Source organism: Xylona heveae, assembly GCF_001619985.1.
Source record: "Xylona heveae TC161 unplaced genomic scaffold L228scaffold_2, whole genome shotgun sequence".
In the NCBI taxonomy this organism is placed as follows: domain Eukaryota; kingdom Fungi; phylum Ascomycota; class Xylonomycetes; order Xylonales; family Xylonaceae; genus Xylona; species Xylona heveae.
The window spans coordinates 592,257-613,352 of NW_017264194.1; the positions used below are offsets into that span (position 1 = coordinate 592,257).

At 48.4% G+C, this 21,096-nt stretch overlaps 9 protein-coding genes across 9 annotated transcripts; 5 read left to right on the forward strand and 4 right to left on the reverse strand.

Annotated features, from left to right (window-relative positions):
• Positions 1-1,771: 1,771 nt before the first annotated feature.
• Positions 1,772-2,996, forward strand: L228DRAFT_265493 (hypothetical protein; the record flags this gene model as incomplete). The annotated part of the gene is made up of 3 exons (XM_018334706.1): positions 1,772-1,839; positions 1,915-2,361; positions 2,471-2,996. 3 exons carry the CDS (start codon positions 1,772-1,774, stop codon positions 2,994-2,996), a joined length of 1,041 nt encoding a protein of 346 aa, XP_018190556.1.
• Positions 2,997-3,565: 569 nt separating this feature from the next.
• L228DRAFT_265494 (hypothetical protein) lies at positions 3,566-4,664 on the forward strand (the record flags this gene model as incomplete). Its single annotated transcript, XM_018334707.1, has 2 exons — positions 3,566-4,498; positions 4,581-4,664. The coding sequence occupies 2 exons, from the start codon at positions 3,566-3,568 to the stop codon at positions 4,662-4,664; spliced, it is 1,017 nt and encodes a 338-aa protein (XP_018190557.1).
• A 336-nt stretch (positions 4,665-5,000) lies between these two features.
• Positions 5,001-7,196, reverse strand: L228DRAFT_243781 (hypothetical protein). Its single transcript, XM_018331763.1, has 3 exons — positions 6,745-7,196; positions 5,954-6,452; positions 5,001-5,750 (listed from the first exon to the last, which is right to left on the reverse strand). The coding sequence occupies exons 1-3, from the start codon at positions 6,786-6,788 to the stop codon at positions 5,244-5,246; spliced, it is 1,050 nt and encodes a 349-aa protein (XP_018190558.1). The 5' UTR covers positions 6,789-7,196; the 3' UTR covers positions 5,001-5,243.
• A 437-nt stretch (positions 7,197-7,633) lies between these two features.
• On the reverse strand, positions 7,634-10,910 carry L228DRAFT_255068 (putative mitochondrial carrier protein). Its single transcript, XM_018333868.1, has 5 exons — positions 10,624-10,910; positions 10,243-10,525; positions 8,953-10,155; positions 8,731-8,893; positions 7,634-8,664 (listed from the first exon to the last, which is right to left on the reverse strand). Exons 2-5 carry the CDS (start codon positions 10,417-10,419, stop codon positions 8,093-8,095), a joined length of 2,115 nt encoding a protein of 704 aa, XP_018190559.1. The 5' UTR covers positions 10,420-10,525; positions 10,624-10,910; the 3' UTR covers positions 7,634-8,092.
• Positions 10,911-12,611: 1,701 nt separating this feature from the next.
• L228DRAFT_280282 (hypothetical protein) lies at positions 12,612-13,527 on the reverse strand (the record flags this gene model as incomplete). Its single annotated transcript, XM_018335771.1, has 2 exons — positions 12,612-12,712; positions 12,780-13,527. The coding sequence occupies 2 exons, from the start codon at positions 13,525-13,527 to the stop codon at positions 12,651-12,653; spliced, it is 810 nt and encodes a 269-aa protein (XP_018190560.1). The 3' UTR covers positions 12,612-12,650.
• A 1,745-nt stretch (positions 13,528-15,272) lies between these two features.
• On the forward strand, positions 15,273-15,692 carry L228DRAFT_236151 (hypothetical protein; the record flags this gene model as incomplete). The annotated part of the gene is made up of 1 exon (XM_018330801.1): positions 15,273-15,692. The coding sequence occupies one exon, from the start codon at positions 15,273-15,275 to the stop codon at positions 15,690-15,692; it is 420 nt and encodes a 139-aa protein (XP_018190561.1).
• A 914-nt stretch (positions 15,693-16,606) lies between these two features.
• On the forward strand, positions 16,607-18,339 carry L228DRAFT_243785 (hypothetical protein). The gene has a single exon (XM_018331764.1). It carries the CDS (start codon positions 16,676-16,678, stop codon positions 18,083-18,085), a length of 1,410 nt encoding a protein of 469 aa, XP_018190562.1. The 5' UTR covers positions 16,607-16,675; the 3' UTR covers positions 18,086-18,339.
• Positions 18,340-18,774: 435 nt separating this feature from the next.
• On the reverse strand, positions 18,775-20,156 carry L228DRAFT_60124 (hypothetical protein). The gene has a single exon (XM_018336752.1). The coding sequence runs from the start codon at positions 20,000-20,002 to the stop codon at positions 18,878-18,880; it is 1,125 nt and encodes a 374-aa protein (XP_018190563.1). The 5' UTR covers positions 20,003-20,156; the 3' UTR covers positions 18,775-18,877.
• L228DRAFT_60119 (hypothetical protein) lies at positions 20,157-20,719 on the forward strand. The gene has a single exon (XM_018336751.1). It carries the CDS (start codon positions 20,311-20,313, stop codon positions 20,605-20,607), a length of 297 nt encoding a protein of 98 aa, XP_018190564.1. The 5' UTR covers positions 20,157-20,310; the 3' UTR covers positions 20,608-20,719.
• Positions 20,720-21,096: the final 377 nt, after the last annotated feature.

A 21,096-nucleotide genomic window follows, 5' to 3' on the forward strand; every position in this document is an offset into this window, starting at 1 on the left:
CCGTCAATCTCCATGCGTCCGGGTCTCGATCCCGGGGTAGGATCGTATCTAGGCCCCAGACCGTCGGATTATCCTCTTCATATGCTTTGTCTCTTTTCAGGAGATTGACTTCGGTCATCGGGGCCTGTCTGGTCGCGCAGCGACAGCCTGGCACCCTGAGAAAGCAATAAATGTCTTTCTCTCCCTTCTTTGTTTACATGAGCGTGCGAAAATTGCCATCTTAAGTTGGCATTAACACTTACAGTCTCGAACCCCTTGTTGTCAATCATTTCCTTTCTATTTTGATCAAAGGACCAGCCTTTCCGTGATACCTTCATCATTTGAGCAACAGTGATCCTTTAAACAAACATGCAGCTGATTTACTTACTATATTATCAACTCCATTTGCTGCTTGAAACTGGGCCAGTCTTTCTACCACTGACCAGCAGTGGATTCTCTGAGAAAAGTTCTTGTTGTGGCGAAAGTGAGAGAACCGGAAACTTATGAACGGCTCCTGGACGTTAGAACGCTGACCAGCAGCGGCTCTTCAGTGCCTGTTTTAATAACTTCAAGATATGAGGACAAATCTTGAAGTGCTGCCGCAACCGCGCCGCCACCGATCAACAGCGTCCTTGTTGGGACGGGATATTGCAACTTAGTTGTAAAAAGTCAACGGTACCAGACCGTGAGTCTGATGCTGTCTTTAGGTTCTGGCTGGACACCGAAGCACGGTATTAACTTCAGGACCAGCCTATAAAACGATGTTCAAAATTTGAAAGGATGATCGTCTTTGCAAAGTAGGAGAGGAAAGGAGCTGAGGAAAATCAATATATACTTGCACGAGTCCATTCTTGCACACCCGATACCTTAGACAATGAGTTTCCAGAACGAATCTGAAAATTATTCTATTTCAGCAATTATGAAGTTGTTGATGAATATGTTATTATTCTGTTTGCATTTATTCGCTCCAAGCTATTGTGCCAACGAGATGCAGAAGTATCTATTTATCAAGATGTGGATTATCCAACTATTCACATAAATCGGTTAGTAAGGAAATCGCGTTCTATTGACATTCGCCATGGTTGCTCAATTCAATTGTCTCAAGGAAGTACAATAGAAATATATATCGCGTCCTGGATTGCTTGCCAAGAAGGACATTGAATAGCAGAGAGTGAATACTTTCTCAGAATCTCATTGTCAACTACTCTTACAATCTTCTCAGTATTACGGGACCGACAAGACAAAGAAAGGGCTTTGAGGCCCCAGTTTCTGCCCAAGAATGCAAGATAATTGCAGTCAAGAATTGCTCTTATACTGACACCGCAATGCATCTCAGTTTGAAAATGAGATTATCTAAGGTAGGTTATATATCTATTTCTCTGGAGAGGTGCATCCAGAGTGATGTCATCTCTGAACAATGGTTTGATAGGTCCCACCAGTTGCAAGCAAGCCACAGGCGTGAGACTGTGGGGGGCTGTGCTTAATGATGCGCTGCGGAATAGGTGTGTACCCCGTACTCTAGCTCGAGGCTGAGCTGGGGAAAGGCGCATGACTCAGCCAGTGTTGGACGCCTGAACTTTCGGGTCTCGCCTTATAAGCCGGTCTCTGCCTGTCACCTCAGGCACTCAGTAAATTCTTTGACCATTTTCAATTCTTCAGTTCTTTTTTTCCTTTTGCACTTTGACCGTTGCATTCTTTTGTTGTCTGCTCTCGAACCATATTGGTATTTGTTAACTTGTCAAAATTATCGAGTGCCCGAGACCTATCCTCGGTCTTGATCTGATCCCGACCCATGTGGAATCTTTCTCGCCCACCCGATCCGCTCGCTGCTGAGCTACCAGCTAGCAGCGACGTGCCCAGGTAAGTCTCTCGCAATGTGGTGGCTCGGTTGAGCTACACTTTCGTTCCCGCCGTCGCTAAGACTTTAAGCTTTAGCAACGGTCTTTGGGTGGACCCGGCTATCAATTGTCGCCTTATGGATAACCCAATTGATAACCGTCCAAGGGACATGGTTCCCTCGACCGTCCCCATCAGCAAACATGACATGGCCGGCCCATTTTCGCAATCGCCATGTCTAGTTGCCGACAAGGAAGGATCAACCATAGAGGTCTATGTATTGTCGGGACTTTCCCGACCGACTTACCATATATGGACCCATCAGCAACCGCAATTGCCAACCCGGGATATTTACAGGTCTCGGTCGATTGCGCTCATGCGCCCCTCCACTGCCGAAAATCCCTCTAGCCTGTCTAATGACGTGGAATGTCTGTTAGACGCCAGGACCATTGCCCTTCAAGCTCGGTTTGCTCAGCTAATAGATGCACCATTCCACAACAAGTATTTGCACAAGCTCGAATCCGACGAGCCTGTTACGTGGCTAAAGTATGCTCGACCCTGTCTCAAAATATGATATACCCTTTGACTCCAGCACAATGCCAGTCAAGTGCTGGTAGTCAGTGAGTTTTATTACGCTGTGGCTAACTGTATGCAGCCTGCATCATGAGAGGAGACTGCGGCACACCTTTGCCAATTACAAGAGCTACCAAGAGTGCTCCTTGTGTTGCCGCACCAAATCCCGGCAGCATCAAGGAGCTCAAAGCCCAACTTGTTTGGGGAATCAACAGGGTGATCTGTTCTCTCTTGAGATGGTTGAATGGGCGAGTCTTGAACTAGGCACGGTAGTGCCTTTTTCTGGGTCTAACGTCGAACATTGCGACGTTTCAGTTCATTTGATTAGACCCAGCCTTCCTGACTCTGATTGCAGCCTACAAGATATGCAAGACCCCAGAAAGAGTTCAGCACATGCAACGTTAGCAAAGACACGGTCGCGCAGCCTCTGGGAACAAGAAGTCGCAAAGATCATGGGCCGTTGGCTATCGAACGCCTTTCCACAACGTTTTCTACGCGCAGCAGAGCCTCCGTACTACCAGTGTTACCCTCGTCTCTCAGACCCGCCTATAGAGACACACGCCTTCTTCCAAAGGACGGTAACAACGACTACAACAAATACTATCTAAATCTGAAAGCTTTTAATTCCCTCGTCTGCATGGTTCACCCCCTATTGTTCCAGACCAAGATACGAGGTGGTGCCTTGAGCCTTGCAGCACGGAGAAAATAAGGAGCGGTTGAGGCCACATCATCTTCTACAATTCTGCAGCTGATGCTGTGGTAAGTTTGCGCTTTTCCACAGAAATTTTATATCTGTGCACCCGAGAATTGGCACAGCTTTGCCACTGGTCGAGAAGAAATACTATAAAAGATCTGGAATCTCCTGCACACATATATACAGGAGATTGTGTCTTTTCAACATAGCGGAATGCGAAAAAGATCACACTGAATCCATTGTGACCTTCGAACAGGTCATTCACAGGCCCGCCATAGGCCGTCGCCACCGGAGACCGTGATAAACAAAGCTTTTTATCTTCGCACACTTTGGGCTTCCCATTAGCAGAAGATTATTCAAAAGGTGAATAATATAGTCTGCGCTCTCGGCTCATTGAAAACACTCCATAAGTCCTTACAACCTCGACCTTACACGCGCACACAAAAACATCATCATAAGCCACGGCTTAACATCATTCACACAATGGATCCCAATTATGAAGAAATTCTCTCCCAACTCGAGCATGGGGCCTTGCCCTTCCCCTTCCAAGAAGAAAACTGTGGGCATATTAATGATGACCCTCTATCATCCACTTCACAACTGTGTCTAGAGAACTTAGACCTCTCGATATCATTTGGAAATTACTCTCCGCACGCATCCCAGGAGCTTGCGTTGACGCCTCCTTCCTCGACAGACACCTATAATCTCTTCTCCCCGGAAGCCGAGATGGCTCAACTGAATGAAGAAGACATCTTCCCTTGTCTTTTTCCTAAAGATCTGGAGCTCCTGCCAATGCCGTTTCAAGGAGGAGATGATCAGCAGCATCAAAATCAACAACAAAGCGAATCACAAAAGGCGGACCAGTGCTTCCCGGGGATTGATTCGCTTTCTGTATCCACAGAGGAAGCAAGAGTCCAACAAGAAGAAACCCCAGCGCCTAAAAGGCCGTCATATACATCCGCTGCTACTCCAGCTACACCCGCCATCTCTGGTTTACCCACTCCCTCTACGCCATATCTCACTTCACCTTCTGTCTCGCAGACGCCGGTGTCGAGCCCCACATCTAAGTCCATTCTCATTAGTGGTACTAGCACGTTCAGTACTACTACAGCACCCGCAACATCGAGCCCAAAGAATGAGCTAGAAGATTATGGCCTTGAGATTTATCCAGGCGCTTGGCGCTGCAAGCACCCTGAATGCAAGTCGCATGTATTGTATACCCGCGCTTGCGACTTGCGGAAGCACTTCAAGCGCCACATTAAACATCTGTGCTGCCGAATACCTGGCTGTCCGGAGGCACACATCCGCGCATTCTCTAGCAAAAAGGACCTCGAACGGCACGAAAAGAGCCATAATCCCAATGTGCCTTGTGCCTGGCCAACCTGCGAAAAGGTATTCAGTCGAGAGGACAACATGGTAAGTACTGAGATAGTCTGTTCAACCTATCTCTGAATTTGTACATGCCTAATGCTGTGCTAACTGCTCTTCTCTCCATTAGCGGGACCATTTTAGACGAATCCACCAAAAACCAGACCGCACGCGCAAAATGACTGCGCGAAAGGCAAACAAGCAATCCGAATAGACGTGCCTACAAAACTTCGTCTTCGCCTTGATATGACTTGTTTCAGACACATTTTTACGACCCTTTTCCATTTCCCTTCTCCTCTTAGCCGCTGTGATTTCCACATTTGCAAGGTGTTTTGCGTTCAAGCGCACTAGGTTGCTGGTATAGTATTGATTTCTTTGATTTATGGTAAGCTTGTACTTTTTTGGCATGACTTGATATTCTTCTTCATCTTGGTGAGTCTTGTTTGATTTTTCATTCCACAAAGTGTTGCGTGTCTTAATGTGTAAAGATTTCTGCGCGCGAAAGTTATTTCTAGATGTCACTCCAATATAAATTATTCTTTTTTTTTTTATCTCTGATTCCATTCTGAGCTCGGTGATAATAAAATTTCATCATGGATCTAACATTTCCAAATTCAATCAAGTATGCTTATGATGAACATGTATGCCATGTTGATGAAGTGTGTGTTGAAAAAGCCATATCGAAATGAGTATGCCGCGCATAAAATATCCAACTATATGCCGGGGGTATCTTCTTCTCTCTGTCATACCAAGGGAAGCTCTACATCGCTACTGGAGACCCAAAAAACCACAATCAAACGACTTCTTCTACCGTCGCCCTCCGACGAGCCTCGTCGCGGACTGCAGGACCATGACCAGATCCGGAATGCGCAGGAGCAGAATTACGAGAGTTGGCATGTGACAATAACGGTCGTCTCTCACCGTTTTCTTCTTCGAAATCGTCCATGCTCTTCCGACCCAGTATGGGATCGACATCAACGTCAACGCCAGCCAGTGGTGATGGTGATGTAGCATCATTGCCTCGGTACAGCCAATAATGCTGAACCATAAAGACAATATCAAAAAGGATAGTCACGTTCCCCAATCCGAATTTGACCGGGTTGCCCGTAACACCTGTCCAGTCGCCCTGCAGGGACGAATCGAGAATCAGCTGAACGTTGGAGAAGAGGCCGCCGAGCAGGTCGAGTTGGATCTGCAGGATGCTGAATGCCACGGTGGATTTGCGCTGGAAGTTGATGTATGCCTGCGGGGTGTATTTGATAATGGTGATGACGAGCTTGACGTAGCCGCATGCGTAGGCCTGTGCGATGGGGTCACGTTAGTGCGGAGTTCATGTTACGCAGATAAATAGTCGATACCAATTGAATAGACATGAAAAAAAAGGCAGAAAAAGTAGTAAAAAGAAAAGACATGAAGAAACGATACAAGTAGGACCAAGAAATGAGAGAAAAAAAAAGTGGAACAAGAATGACGAAAAAAGAAGGAGGGGGGAACAAGACATACGACATCAATCCAATCCCATCGCTCAGGATGGCTATTCAAAAAAGACGTAGGGCCATCATTATCCAAGATTCCTCCACCCGCGCGTGCCCTCGCGACCAGCACCAGGATCGATGATCCCGCAACGCCCACCAAACTGCCCCACCACACGCCCCGTATGGGCGTCGAAGAGCGCTGCTTCACGGTCCGATCGAAGCCCCACAGGCGCGGAAAGAACATGGAGTACGTCAGTGAGCTGAGCAGCACCGCGTGCAGGCAGTACGCAAAGTCGTTGAGGCGGACGGCAGGCTCCGGCGCCGACGGGTTGCGCGCGGCATATTGGGCGCGAATGGCAGGGCTGAAGAGGAACGAGGCGGTGCTGATGGTGTAGCAGACGAAGCCGAGGACGTTGATGGTGCTAAAGTCGAGAGACACGCCCGCGGTGCTGCGCCGGCGGTGGTTGAGCAGCGGTTGTGGGTAGAAGGAACCGGACCAGCAGAGGAAATAGAGCCACCCGAGGAGTCTGATTCATTTTGTTTTGTCAGGAGTTGGGTTGATAGGAATGAGAGTATGAAAGAGAGTCGACATGGATAAGTAAAGTGTGCTCTGTACGTGATGGATCGTAGAGAGGAACAAAGTAGTAGATATCAAGATATCGATAGTCATAAGCAATATAACGACAACAAGATATCAAGCAATGGCAGCAGCAGCATTTGCGAAAAACGTGGAAGTGCTGGAACTGCTTGAAGTGCTGGAGACAAAATACATATATGCAGATAATAAAGTAAAGTAAAGGGGCGGGGGGGAAAACTCACTCAGAGATTGTTCGCACAAAATGCTCTAATGTGATTCTCATCATGTCCAAAATAACGTTTCCAGGCACAAGTAATGAATATCTCGACACCGCAGGAATCGCGAGGGGAATTGTCCCGCGGCGCTGGGAGGTCCTGATGGAACGAAGATATTCCCCACAGTATAACTCTCCGGAAATTGGAAAGACGGAGACGAAAGGGTAACGTTATTGTGTTAGAACAATGACGACAGAAAGTAAAATTATGGATGTACTCGTAGGGATGTGGAGAGATAACACAATATGTAACAAAATCACATCATCGAAACCATTGGCGAGGTTCAATCATCAATCAATTGTCTCCGTGTATTGATTAGAGAGGATGGATATATTTCAGCATGAGGAATGGCGAGAAGAGAGAGAGACTGACTGACTGACAGGTCATACCTTAGTTAGCTGGGCTGGCTGACATGCATGACAGTGTTGGAGTGCTGGGTACCCGGGCCGGTACAGAATTACTCCGGTAGATGATTGGCAAAGTGTCCCAGGGTTCCGCGAGGGGCGGAGAACCGTTTTAGATGGCTGACTGATAAGCCCTGGGGAGTTTTAAGCCAGCGTTTGTTGCTTATCGGGGGGGTTTAGCTACGGCAGCCGATCGGAGTGGGAACCCCCAGGACACCCATTGTCATGTGGGCCTTGATGATGTACCTACACCTACCATCGCTCCTCCCAACGGTAACGCAACCAAGTAGCTAGCTAGCTGTGTAGATGCCCCCGCCCCGTGTCACCTTGACACTATCAAATGACAGAGATCTTGAAGAATCATATCTAAGACAACAGAAGAAGCCACGAACAGACCAAATGACACTGCTATTTCAAGAATTCCTTATCACCATCACTTGCCATCATGACTTCACCCCCACCACGCCTGGCAATGCTAAAGGGCAATTGTCAACCCTATCTTATTTTTACTATGTTCGCTACTATGTGGTCATATCTGAAAAGTGCACTGTACCACCATGCGTAGGAGCGGGGCGTGCCTATTTACCGTAGATTGCATGGATGAGCACCATGGAAATGAAGCCCTGTCAACAGTGCATAGACCAGGTCGAAGGCGCCATGACCTGGTCGGGGGAAAAAAAAAAAAGAATAATGTCGCTTCGAGAACTGACAGCAGCGATGATCAGTTGACCCTATCTCTTCTCTCGCCGTGCGTCCGTTTGATAAGGTACAAGTCAAGGGAGCTGATACTTCCCACGAAGTTTGGGTTACAGCTTTTGTGCAGATGACGCAGAGAGAGAAAAAAAAAAAAAAAACAAATGAACCAGATAACGCCCATTGCCGATAACCTTGTGTCATAACTTTGCGTAAATCTATGCCGCTTCGACCATTCCTTTCGAGGTCAACTTTGGTAATCCAAGCCAGGATTTTCCAGCCGGTGCCTTAATCTTTCCAAAATCTTGGTCAATGTCCAGAATGATTTTGAGGGCATTCCGACTCCGCAGAAAAGGTAATGGCGCTCTGGCCTCCTGCAACCCCACACTAGGCTCGGCATAGCCACGTGCGTCAGGTCGGGCAGCTGCCGTGCCGGGCATGGGTACCAAATGCTGCAGCACCTCGTAAGCCGCCAGCGTGAAACCAAACTGCGGAGAAGATCGCAGCACACGAGCGGGTCCACCCTTGAAGAAAGCCTTGATTCCCTCCTCCTTGAAGACGGTCGCTGCACAGTGGCGCAAGTTCCGGTATTTCGTCTCGCCTTTACGCGCCTCAACCTGCAAACGGGTCTTGATCACGTCGAAAGGTGTGGTCAAGTAGGCTGCGGGCATACCCGCAATCGCGCCTGCCGTGAGTAGCTGTAGGATTCCTAGTCGTTTATTGGGGGACTCCCCAAAATAATCTCTTTTGAGGTGGTTGTAGGTTGGGAAGTAGATCGCGGAGAAGGGTACTGTGTGAAGGGTTCAGCTTCCGTCTACCAATCTGCAGTCAATTGACAGGAATAAGGGGGCCTTACCGTCGCGTGCTAAGCATGCGCTTGCTCCTCGATACAAGCCCAAGATACCCAGGTTCTTGACGATCCACATTGCTGACCGGCGAGGTGCGTTCTCAGAGCTCTTCAAAGCTTCGCCCTGGACCTGAAGCCGAATCTTAACGATTTCAAGGGGATTGGTGAAGATCTAGCAGGTCCACTCATCAGCAATTGGAATGTCAATCGGACGAAGTTGTCGCTCCTTACCACTTGACTGCCACCAGCGCAGCCACCTGCAAGCACCTCCCACCCCCACCAGATTCTTCCAGTTTTCTTATCTGTGAATTTCTCCCGGATGAGATCGTTCACTGTGAGTTTGATGGCCTTTTCTGGAGCCACACCAATCAGTTGTGGGATGACACCGGAGTAAAGTCCTCTTATTCCTTCGTTCCGCACGACCTTTGACGCACAATCTATCGAATTCTTATACAAGAGCTCTCCTACACGTGCGCTCCGTTGGTTTTGCAACCGAGTCTTGACCAGATCGATCGGATAGACCACAAAGGCACCGAAAGCTCCAGCGACGCTTCCAAGAGCGAAATGATGAGCAGACTCGGCCATGCGATGCAAGATTGCCTTGGTCGTTGACAGAGCCTTTGCAGCTGCCGTGGCAGCAGCTTCACCTGCCTCTTCTCCCATGATATAAGCATTCTGCCAAGAAGCATCAACGACCTTGGCAAAGTCGGCAAGGGCCAGACGTCCCGATGGCTCATCCATTCCCGCAAAGTGGAAAAGAATGTCCGCCTCCATGGGCGTAAAAAGAGAAAAACGCGTGATCCTCGCGGCTTCGTTCAAAAAGTCTGTTCGGGTAATTTTGCCGTCTCCGCTCTTCGTTGTGGCATTGCGCAGGATCAAATCAATCAGATCCATCTCTCGAATGACATTTTGAAAAGCGCGCACGTTGGCGTAAGAGATTTTGGTACCAGCGGAGATATTACAAAGAGTCTGCAGATTATCGAGGATGTGATCAGAGAGTTTGTGCTTCGCCGTCTCTAGGATAATACGCTGGAAATCCTGGGGGTCAATGTACCCGTCGCCATCCTTATCAAAAAAATGAAAGGCTTGTCGGATCCGTTCTCCCTGCAGACCTCTAAGCATCTGTGAAAATTGCGGGTACGTCATGTCATGGCGCCTTTTTCTGCCTCCAATGTAGAGCGAAGCCCATTCGCAGTTCCAATCAAATGGAATATTTCCAGCTCCTTTGTTGAGATTATAGAGTCTCATGAAATCTTCGTACTTGACAGAACCAGTTCCGTCAAGGTCGAATAATCGAAAAGCAATCTCATATTCGGCATCTGCTTTGGTCAACAGATTCTCAAAGGTGCCCCAATCTTGCATGCTAACTTTCCCCAAGTTTCGACGGTCGGCGACACGAAAGAGGATTCCATATTGCTCGCGTTTGATCTTGTGCTATTACGTTGCGAATTGTGTTAGCTTCTGCTGCTGGCTATTTGGTTCAAGAGGAGGGACTGGGAAACGTTGAATCAAATCACTCACGTAATCTTCTCCACGAGGAGCAATCGCATCGACAAAATCATCCTCGGTCATGTAGAGCTCTCCAGTCTCCTTATCCTTTTTCGCATGCCTCTCAAACGTAGCCCGGGCCTGCCTCGAGAGCTGCGGCGTAGCTCTGCTGCCGAGCAGTGACTCCCTCACTGTCTCCTTTGTCGTCATGATGAATCACGGCTTCTGAGCACGTTCAGCTCGCGACAGTCAATATGAGCAGCTGTGAACAGCCCAATCGGTCTAAGAATAAAGAAAACGAGCGAGATAATAGAATCTGAAAGTAGCCAAAGGTTAGCTTAACGTTGCGTCACAGTTCGCTAAGTCAACAAGCTCCGTTAAGAGCTCACAGCGAGAACAACCTGTAGGACATACAATACTTCGCGATCGCAAGACAATTGATGTGTGAAGTCAGGCCGATCAAAGAAGAGCTACTTCCGCCAGTGAGCTCACTGAATTGGCTCCTGTAAAGGAGGCAGCGTGTACTGGTGTTGTTGCTGTCAAAAGTTTCAAATGTGACTCCCGCGTGAAGTTGCCCGTTTCTAAGTTGGCGAGGGACAAACTTGGCCTTTGACTCTTTCTCCTTGGGCGGTGTCTTTTGCTCCGATGGCCCGAATGGGGAAGCGCCATACTGGTACAAGTAACTCTTCCGCTGTCAATCCCTTTTAAAACGTCAAAAGCATACATATTAGATTTTACAAATTTCATGGCGATACTGGTATTATAAGAATCTATCGAGGTATACATGATTATTAGAGGTGTTCTCTTATGTGTTCTGCAATAACACTGAGTCTATAATGGCTTCGGACTTATGAGATGGACTGTTTCCCCGCGACAGCAGCGCATACGGAGTAATTAATTAAGACCTCGGTAGAAAGCTTGAACTCTCTCCGCCTCCGCTTTTTCGGTTCAATTTCCTACAGGCAAGTCCAGTATGGCTACTAAGAGTCGGCATGGGCGGTAAACTACTCCACACTCAGCTACGGGTAGATCAGCCGAACTCTTTTGATTTCTGCTGCCCCGGTGTCGTCAAAATCAGACCACTTTATCACAGCTGCCCTGCCAGGAACAAATGTTCCTGCTCCGTATGGTAGTACTATAATTATGCAGGTACATATCCTGCACGAACGATTCCTAAGCGGCTCATCCGATGAGCGTCAAACTGCATTATGCAGGAGAATGGTATTGTGTGCCATTGTCCACTCATCCGCCGAAATAAAGGGAAAGGGGGATTTCGTTTCCGGTTAATATGCTGCTGCTTAAAGAAGATCAAGCATCCAATCAAATGGTTAAGGGGACGTCTTTTCGGTGGTATCCGCTGTGACTGCAATGATTCAGTGACCATGGGTCGAAGACACCGAGAGCGATGGCACCCTCCTTTGCCGGTCAAACACGCAAATGATTCACTAAAATACTGAGATTGGATGGTTTCCCAAAGATGACTTTCTTGATGTCGAGGAAAATATAATAATTAGTTACAGAGGTGATATGACTCGCTCTCACATTGACTCCCTAATCTCCAAATAGGACATAGATTCAAACGAGAAGTTCAGCTAATCTCGAAAGAATACCCTTTAGCCTCAAGTCGCGAACTCTGCTCAACAAACATAGTCTGCCAGAGTCTGATTCATGAGTGCCTCCACTGGCTGTTCTGTCATGGAACTGCGGTGGAGGTCGATATTGATGTTCTTGCTTGGGAAATATTGTTTGTACGTCGTCAAAAAACCATATTTGATCTTTAGCAGATGTGTGCTGACCTGTTGAGTTGCTTTTAGAGAAATCAGAGTTTATCTTTGGGAGTTTGGAAATTTTAGCCTACCTCAATACTTTCAAAATCTTTCAGCACATCATTCATGGTATTGCGAAGTCATGGCTGCACGGTGTCTTATACCTCCGACCGCTCAAGGCCACCATTATAGTTAATTATGGCGGTGTCAGGGATATTGCCTCTGATCTTAAGGCTTGCTTAATGCTTGAGCAAGCCGTAAAATCTCCAAGTCAAAGTCGGACCATGATACTTTGCCAAACTGCTGTCATCGTCGAATGTTTTGATCAAAGCGCTCGACATGGGATTGCTTATTGCCACACCACCACTGTTCGTTGCAGATAAGGTTGGGGTTACTGCGTATTGGAGCGAATGCCAATATCTCCTCGCTGAAAATAGTACGCTGAACCTTTCGCCGAACTTCGCTCTCAAAGTACTCTCAGGAACACTGGGCAGAATTGAAATAAAATCAACGGGTCGAACAAGAGGTAGTCTGTGGCTGCCCCAAAAGGAGGGCAAAAAGATGCCCTCGCACAAAATTTCGGGTGCACATAGAATCGCTGATATGAAAATTTGCTTATTGCGGCTTGATAACGGCCTTTCGACTTTTGGCAGTGCATTTTTAGTAGATGCTTGCTCATGCCCCGGCAAAGCGTGCGGCAAGACTAGGTGAGCCGCCATATGCAGTTTTGATGAACTCTGGATAACGTTGAGTACAGATTAGCCCTTTTGGACAAAGCAATCCAATGAAAATGAAGATACCCACCTCGACCTCGAGTCAGAGTTGTTGCAAGATCCGTCTTCGTGTTTTGGCGCCAAATCTGAGTGCACCATCCAGCAACAATAAGATCTCGCAAAGGCTCATCGACGCCTTGCTGGATCTTTAGAATCGGCGCATTGGATCCCTTTTCTTCGACCGCTACCAGCTTCTGATTCGAATCTTTCCATTGATTCTTATCATAACGGAGTACAAGACGATTTTTGAAGCTAATCTCCCAGATATCGCCAAAAAGGCTGCGTCGCCTTTTCATGGTGGCATTGCCCGTGCCGTAGCACCCTCTTCGTTTACCCACAATCTCGTATACGGATGAAGTGAAAACCTCGCCACGGATCTCATAAAGATCTTGGTCTCGCACTTTTCTCCTTGTACCGTTTTCGCGTTGTTTACCTGGCACAGACCTATGTAGATAAACACGGTCACCATGCCAGGTGAGGAGTCGGGGGATATGATACAGAGCGAGAGAGGGAGGCTCAGTAGGATATATAAGGTCAGCATCCATGGTCAGAGAAAGAGGTTTATCCGATGATGGCCGCGTTGGAGTTTCATCTGAGGGAGGTGCTTCTTCTTGTCCTTGTTCTTCTCCTTCTTCTTGTTCTACGGACTCGGTAGCGTATTCTTCATGTTTGGAGTCGGCGGTTGGCCGGGTGCGTGAGGACGCTGCGCCAGCTGATACATGTAAATTGTATGCTGGTGGAGCGCCATCGGGCTGAGCACAAAGTCGACTTTCATTCATAGCTACTCTTTGTAAGATGCCAAATATACGATGGGTTGGAATGGTGGTGAGAGCATCCTAGTCGCTGCTCGCCACATTGAAAGTTGCGGCAGGTGTTATCGAACGGGAGTGAGCTAAACGTTGGTTGGAACTCTCTGCTCATTTAAACAACTCAATGTACACAGCCGTGTTCTAAATCGAACTTTAATGATCATCAACAGCAAGATTGAGCATAGCAATCAAATGCGGGCAGTATGATGTTGGCGGGGAGAACAATCTATACTCCAGATAGTAAAGACGTCATGACGGTTCGGCCCTTGAGCTCAAGCGAAAACTTTCCCCAATTGGTGGTGAAGCACAGCAATCATACATTCCCCGCACAATTCACTTTGTTGAGTATCGAAGGACTTCAATCTGTTAATCACCTTCAAATTGAAATACACTAGATAGCTCTGTAAGAGGATCCTTGACGGTGCAATGGTACACGGTATTATCGGATAAGAAGAGCACGAGTCTTTGTGCTTTGATCATGTCATTACACGTTCTGAATTGGCTACATTGGTATGAGTAGTAGTCGCTCACGAGGAGGAGCTAAAAGCAGTGGAATGATAAGAATTAAACATGATGGTAACAGTCATAATACATTTCATTCAAGTGCTGTTCATTACTGTGAAAGAATAGCTGCCGAATACAGAAAGAAAAGCGGTGGAGATGAAGTTGATGCATTTGCCATTCAGCAGATGGCCGCCAATGAGATGGCACACGCGGTGGCTGCTATACTTGTCACGGGGCCCACTCAAAATATTCCCTCGATGCGCTCATGGTGGTAAGTTCTCAATATTTGAAGACTGGGTGCTCGATGATATTATTATAATATCCTGGGCTTGGGTCGAGGGGTGTCCCATCACCAACAAACTATAGGCGGGACAGTGCAGCTACCCAGGGTAGATTAGTGATGAGGCTTGATAGCTGATAGGACAGCAATCATCTCCCGCACGGGAAGGCGGATAGGATTTGGCTAATATCACGTTGATTTCAGGGATTGCATGCATCTCCTTTCACACCTCCAGTATATCTTTCCCCTGCCGAACAGCTGCAGGTGCAACTTCTCGGCGGTTACAGGACCCCTGCATCCTGGTCGCCCACAGGTCCCAACCCCTCAATCAGAATGGTTGCATCTAGATGCCCACTGTGCGTTACTGACACCCTTATGATCCTCCTCTTTTAGCCCCTCCCCTCTATTCAGGGCAACAGCGCTTATAAAGACGGTGCGATCGCGCCGTATCCAGACGGTTCTATTTTGTTGTTTTTTCTCTGCAGGCACTTGTTTTGCAAGCAGGTCTTCCCTGTCTGTTTTATTTGCTTCTATTATTACTCGCTTTGCTTCATCGTCGCCGTCTTGATTTCGTTTGGCTGGTCCATTCCAATCGTGACTTATTCTTTTTTGCTTCATTTCATCGTTAAGCTTAACATAAAACTCTAAAACCTTCTTGAAGGGAATAAATATCGTTTCATATTTACCCCGCACAACTACCGTCGTCATTTCATGAGACTTTTTCTTCGTTGCGCCTCCCAGCCACCAAGTTTCAATTCTCGGTCCGCCACCGCTTACCTGGTTACCTCATCAACAGCGTCATTCCTCGGGACCCCAATACAAAAAACATATTTGAACCACTAGGGTTCTTGATTCGTTCACCAAGCTCTATCAAATATTCATATCAATTTCCTCACTCGGTTGTCCAACGTTTTCTCATCTACCAGACAAGATGCTTTCCACTGCAACTCGCGCTGCCCGGCCAAAGCTTTCCCTCAATGTCGCTGCTGTGCCGGCTCGGCCAACTCTCTCCCTCAAATCGCCATCAGCAATTCCGCGAACACCATTGAGCCCGTCGCCGCTTAGTCCTACCGCCTACAACACCCGTGCAAACCAAAGAGGCTTCTGCACCGGGCAACAACCTACCTTTTCGTACCCCATACCCGTGGGTACCAAGAGCATTCTCAAGCGGACATCAAGTACATCATCTGCCTCATCTTCATCATCTTCATCCCGCAAGATCCAGTTTGACGACCAGCCCGTGGTGCATTGCATCACGCCAGTGTCTCTTGAAGATGGCGACAGCAGTGCGGCAGCCTATGTCCGAGTAACTCGCGAAATGCGCTGGTCAAGAAGCTACGACGGACTATGACAAGCTCGATCGCTCCAACAAATAAACAGCATGGTTATTTCTTACGTCATGCTATCTTTTTTTTATGGAGGGAGATGACCTTTGCTCTTTTTAGCGGATGTATGACTTGAGGCTGGAAGTCCGAAGCATATGGGAGGCTGGCACCTCCTTTTTCATTACTTGGCCCGGCATCATCTCGGCGCCCCAGCCACACGTTACAGTGGTTAGAACGAAGGATGAGTAACAAATAATAAGGAACACGGCGCCTGAGTAGCTCGTTGGAGTGGATCTGTCTCCGCTTGCCTAGCCGTCGGCTCTCGGCAAGGCCAGGGTGATCATTCGGAGTTCGGATGAATCCAATTAGACTCCAGGGACCTTGGACGCACAGCTAAACACTCGCGCCTTACGAGAAGGAAAGGAAAAACTATTTGGAACTTTTGGGGACTTTTACGGTGATGATGGGAAATGAGGTTTTACGGATTCACGACGATTATGATATCTAAATTCTACTATTCTTCTTACCATGAGTATTTAAATATAATTATCATTTTACCATATGAAGACCTCCATGCTAATTGATCTTTCCACTCTTGATGCTCCCTCGAAAAGGAGAATCTTTACGCACGTAGGATTTGTGTCAACTTTCTCCACCAGTAGAGCAAGGTGCCAGATAATTACACTAAATAAATTAATTTCTAACAATATTCTCATACTCATTTCCATTTTCAATCGTTTTCAGGTGCTGCCCCACCAGACTCCAAAAGATTTCCCACGGAAATTATTAGGGCGAGGGGACGGGCGAAGGGGTCGTTAGCTGCATACAGTTAACAATTAACCTCCAGCGCTCGTCGTGTCTTAGCTAACCTTAGGTAAGCGAAACTTCCCATCGGGGAGCTCAAACTCCGATACTTTGATGCTCTTTTTCAGATGTCAACCGAATAATCCAGAGCTACTCCGCCAAAATTTCTACGTCATCTCATCACCTTCCACAGACAAATTGCGCCATGGTATCCCGTGGGGAGCGATTTCACGTCGACTTGCCTTCCGACAGTGAGGAAGAAGCAGAGACGCAGGCCGGCTCTGCAGTGCCTCCGCCTCTTCCTCTCTCGCTGGGGTTCGTCTCAGACATTAAAGAGCGAGAACCGGCAGCACCAAAACCACCTGCGCCGCCCAGTCTAACTTCGACGAAGACCGGATTTCCTGAACACAAGAAACGAACACGAGTATCTGCATTCAAGCAACGGCGAGCAGCGGCTCCGAATGGCGACGCATCTACAGTTTCCTCGGGCTCCCAAGCGCCGGCAAAATCCACAGTCCCAGTCGACGACGAGAATGCAAGCTTTGAAGAGAATGATCGACGACGTATAAATGAGGAGAACGATCAACGGCTAGCAGCCATGTCAGATGCCGAGATTGCGCAAGAGCGGGAGGAACTCATGGCGGGGATGAATCCGTCATTACTAGAAATGTTTTTGAAAAAGGCGCGCATCGACGAATCTCACGATGGACCTCAAACTCGCCAGGAGGAAGAGCCACCTGAAAATAAATCAGACGCACGGCCAAGGTCCTCCAAGAAAGTCACGTTCGATGATGAACCCAGCGAGACCGCACAAGACTCCCAAGATTTCACACCCATACCATCATCATCATCATCAACACCGCCAACAACCGCAGGCCCAGATCCTGATTCCATAACTCCGACCTCTCCTCCTCCAGACCTACACCCCGCCAACGCTCCTCCTCGCCACAATAGCCAAAAACCCGATACTCCATCCTCATCATCTCCCAACAGCAACCTCACTGACGCCCTCCCGCCCGGCCCCTCTGTACACTTCCCCCGTCCACCCTCCCCACCAGCACTCGACCCCAACTCTCCCAGCTTTCTCGACGACCTCCACAGCAAATACTTCCCGTCATTACCGTCCGACCCGAGCAAGCTGCAATGGATGTCCGAGCCCTCCGCGCCCGAGAGCACATCCTACTCTCCCGACGCCGAGTCCTTTACTCCATCCGCTCTCCGCTTCGGCTTTACCGGCGCATTACTCCCGCCCCGCGTAGCGCTCGAAATCCCCACCACCAAGGGCCTGCATCACCACGGCAACGCGCCTGCCAGCGCGGGCTACACGATCCCCGAACTCGCGCATCTATCGCGCAGCTCGTTCCCCACGCAGCGCTGCATTGCGTATCAGACCCTCGGAAGAATCCTCTATCGGCTGGGCATAGGCGAGTACGGCGACGAAGAGTCGGATCTGTCGAACGGCCTCTGGCAATGCATTGAACAGGGAAGAGTGATTGACTCGCTGGTTGCCGAGGCGGATGGGAGGTTCTCCGCGCATGTCAGTGCCCAGGCGCATGCGCAGGAAGCCGTGTGGTTGTGGAGAAAAGGGGGAGGCAGGAGATGGAAGGCGGCGTAGCGGCGTAGTATCGTTATTTTTTATTTTTTATTTTTATTTTTTATTTTTATTTTTATTTATTTTTATTTTATTTTTCCTTTTCCTTTCTCTTTTTGTTTCCTCTCCACCCCTCTACTTCTCTCCTTCTCTTCCTTTCCGAATCGCATCAAAAGGCAATATGGGGAAAAGCGGGCGTAGATTCATGTATTTCAAGAATTTTCTCCTTTCTCTTTTTTCTCTTTTTTTGTTTTTCACATATTTCTTATCTCGTATATTCCACATACTTCACATATTACATATTCCACCCATGTCATTCGCAATCATTTCAATTATCAATAACGAACAATATATCATGATTCTATACCTATATACCTAATCCCATGCATCCAATCCTATACATGTACTCTAAAAACCCCTAAAAAAAATCGTGTTTTCCGTGTGACATGTGACATGTCAATGTCAATGCTAATGCTAGTGCTAATGCTCCGTTTCGCTATGCATTCCGTGCTATTCCCTTGAACCTTTGAACTTTTAAACTTTCGAACCTTTGAACCTCTGAACCTGCTAATATGACAGCGATTGAAAACGATAAATGCGGCATGCAGCATGCAGTAGACAGTAGACAGTAGACAATATACCTCCCAGAAATAAAAGACAATGTAAACAGAATCAGAAATAAAGACAACGAAGGAGAAGCAGAATACCGTATCTAATAAAACGAAATGGCAGATAACGAGAGACAGGAAGGGAAGGGAAGGGAAGGGGAGAAATGGCCGATAAGGAGACGGGAAGGGAAGGAAAGGGAGGAATCAATCAACAACACATGATCCCCCTCTGAACCGCCCCCGTCTCCAACACGTGCCTCATCTGCCCAAGCGGTTGCGGTTCCAATCTCGACCCCGCCGCCGATGCCGCCGCCGCCGCTGCCTTCGCCGCGGACTTGTGCCGCGCAACGAGTTTAATCCCCGCCCGACCCACCGCCGCGCGGAGTTCGGGCGACTTCGCAGCGAGTGATTGTAGCGCGAGCCATGCGTCGCGATTTGCTATGCGTGAGGGGCTGGCTTTACGACCACGGCCGAGGGGACTAAACGAGCGGTGGCGGCCAGAAGATGACGATGATGACGACGATAACGGTAGTAAAAACGAAGACGAAGAGGAAGAGGAAGAATATGAAGAAGAAGAGGAGTAGGATGAGGAGAAGGAGGGTAGAGAAGAAGAGGAGAAGGAGGATAGAGAAGAAGAGGAAGAAGTTCGCAGATGGCGAATGGCGCGCTCAATGTCGTGCGGAAAAAGACGCAGCAGGAAAAGCAGATCCTGCAGATCAGACGGTTTCGAGCGGCGCGTCGTGGCGCTGAGTTTGCCGACAAAGAGCCGCGCGGGGGAGAGTAGGGGGAGCGGCGGCATGGGGAAGTACGAGGAAGAAAAGGACGAGGACGACGACGAAGAGGAAATAGACGAGGACGAAGAGGAGATGGAGGAGAATGAGGATGATGGGGAGGAGAAAGGGCAGTGGAAGAAAATGTCGTCGTGTGGAAAGGAAGACGAAAAGGACGAGACGCAAGGGGACGCCTTGCGAAAGTCAGGAGGCGGAAGAGGAAAGAATTCGACGAGGACGAGTGGGCCGGTTGCTGTGCTGCCGTAAGAGGATGAAGAAGACGAAGTGAAGGATGAGGAGGAAGAGGGCCGGTGTAGGCCTTTCCAGAGATATGCAACGTAGTCGTCCCGCGCGTGGGGAATCTCCATCCAGTCTGGATGCGAGGAGAGCAGGGCGACAAGGGTGGCCTTGGACACGGACACGACAAGGTCAATGTCCTTTGTTTCGCGGCGGCAGCCGAGGACGGTTGTTGCGAAGCCGCCAAAGAAGGCGTGTGGCACGCCGAGCCGGTCGAGGAGAGCAGTCGTGGTGAGAGCGCAGCTGAGGAGCGCGCTCTGGTGCATTTTCTAGCGTTATTTGGATGTAGTAAATATATGGATAATGTGAATGATATGAATGATAGCTCGAGGCTTGGTCGGTGGTGTGATCAATTGTGATCAATTGGAAAAGAGTGTAGATATTGTTGGAGGCAATTCCGCCTGAGGACAGTTCACAATAGGATGATGAAATGTTTCCGTATAAAATTGGCCGTGGTGTCTTGTCTCGATATTTAAAAATCGAGTGAACTTTTGTTGAAGAAAGATGGTATATATATATAGACAGTTGTATAGACGTCTGAAAGACTGATTATCCCGAAAAGAATGGAAGGGAGATGATTATTGGCAAAGAAGAGATCGACTCTTTTGGTATTACGGTAGAAACGAATGGCAATGGTCTGCCAAGAGGAAAAGAGATAGAAAAAAAAAGATTGAATAGAGTAAAGAAGAGGAAAGAGAAGACGTGGCCTGCAGATCGGAAAGAATTAAGCTCCCCACGCGGGAGATATATAACTTTAAAAGCTAAGCAACAAAGGACAGCGCAGAAAAAAAAAAAGAAACACCTGAAACAAAACGAGTCTCCACACAGGGCAAGACGTAAGGGAAAATCCCACGACAACGACAATGACTAGAAACGTTGAAAGGCTAGGGCCCAAGTGGCCGGATGACGTTGTGAAAGAGACGCAGGGAGCAGGAGTTGAGAAATGTGGCAGCCATGGATCGACCCTAGGCTCCTAGGCCCCGTGGCAGCAAGACCCTTGCAGCTGGCCCGTGGCTCAGCTTGCCATGCCATTGTAAGGAGCAGTCAGCATGGCCGGGCTGGCGGAGATTGGGAATGTTCAGGGGGTGAGAGAATCAGACTCTGAATCGATTCTGTGGGCTGTTTGGACGGGGATGAGCGATCCTGGCGGCTGCGCAAATTAGCGGTCGATAATAGGGCACCGTAGGCGTGGCTCTAAGGTGCCAAGTCGCCCAACTGATCTCATTTCTTGACGGGACAAGAGTGATGATCTGGCGCGGACACGCCGATGATGGAGACTTCCCTGTCCCGTCATTGCTTCTTTTTCTTCTCTGTCTCTCTTTCTCTTTGGCACACACCTTCTCGCTCTCTCTCCCTCCCC

Coding starts and splice junctions, on each gene's coding strand:
- L228DRAFT_243781 (XM_018331763.1), bottom strand. CDS start 6,788: ATGATGAGAATCACATTAGAGCATTTTGTGCGAACAATCTCTGA. Junction 6,453..6,744: donor TTTGTGCGAACAATCTCTGA/GTGAGTTTTCCC, acceptor AAAATGAATCAG/ACTCCTCGGGTGGCTCTATT. Junction 5,751..5,953: donor GATGGGATTGGATTGATGTC/GTATGTCTTGTT, acceptor CCCATCGCACAG/GCCTACGCATGCGGCTACGT.
- L228DRAFT_255068 (XM_018333868.1), bottom strand. CDS start 10,419: ATGACGACAAAGGAGACAGTGAGGGAGTCACTGCTCGGCAGCAGAGCT. Junction 8,894..8,952: donor GCGCTGGTGGCAGTCAAGTG/GTAAGGAGCGAC, acceptor TGGACCTGCTAG/ATCTTCACCAATCCCCTTGA. Junction 8,665..8,730: donor CGCATGCTTAGCACGCGACG/GTAAGGCCCCCT, acceptor CCCTTCACACAG/TACCCTTCTCCGCGATCTAC.
- L228DRAFT_243785 (XM_018331764.1), top strand. CDS start 16,676: ATGGTATCCCGTGGGGAGCGATTTCACGTCGACTTGCCTTCCGACAGT.
- L228DRAFT_60119 (XM_018336751.1), top strand. CDS start 20,311: ATGATTATTGGCAAAGAAGAGATCGACTCTTTTGGTATTACGGTAGAA.
- L228DRAFT_60124 (XM_018336752.1), bottom strand. CDS start 20,002: ATGCACCAGAGCGCGCTCCTCAGCTGCGCTCTCACCACGACTGCTCTC.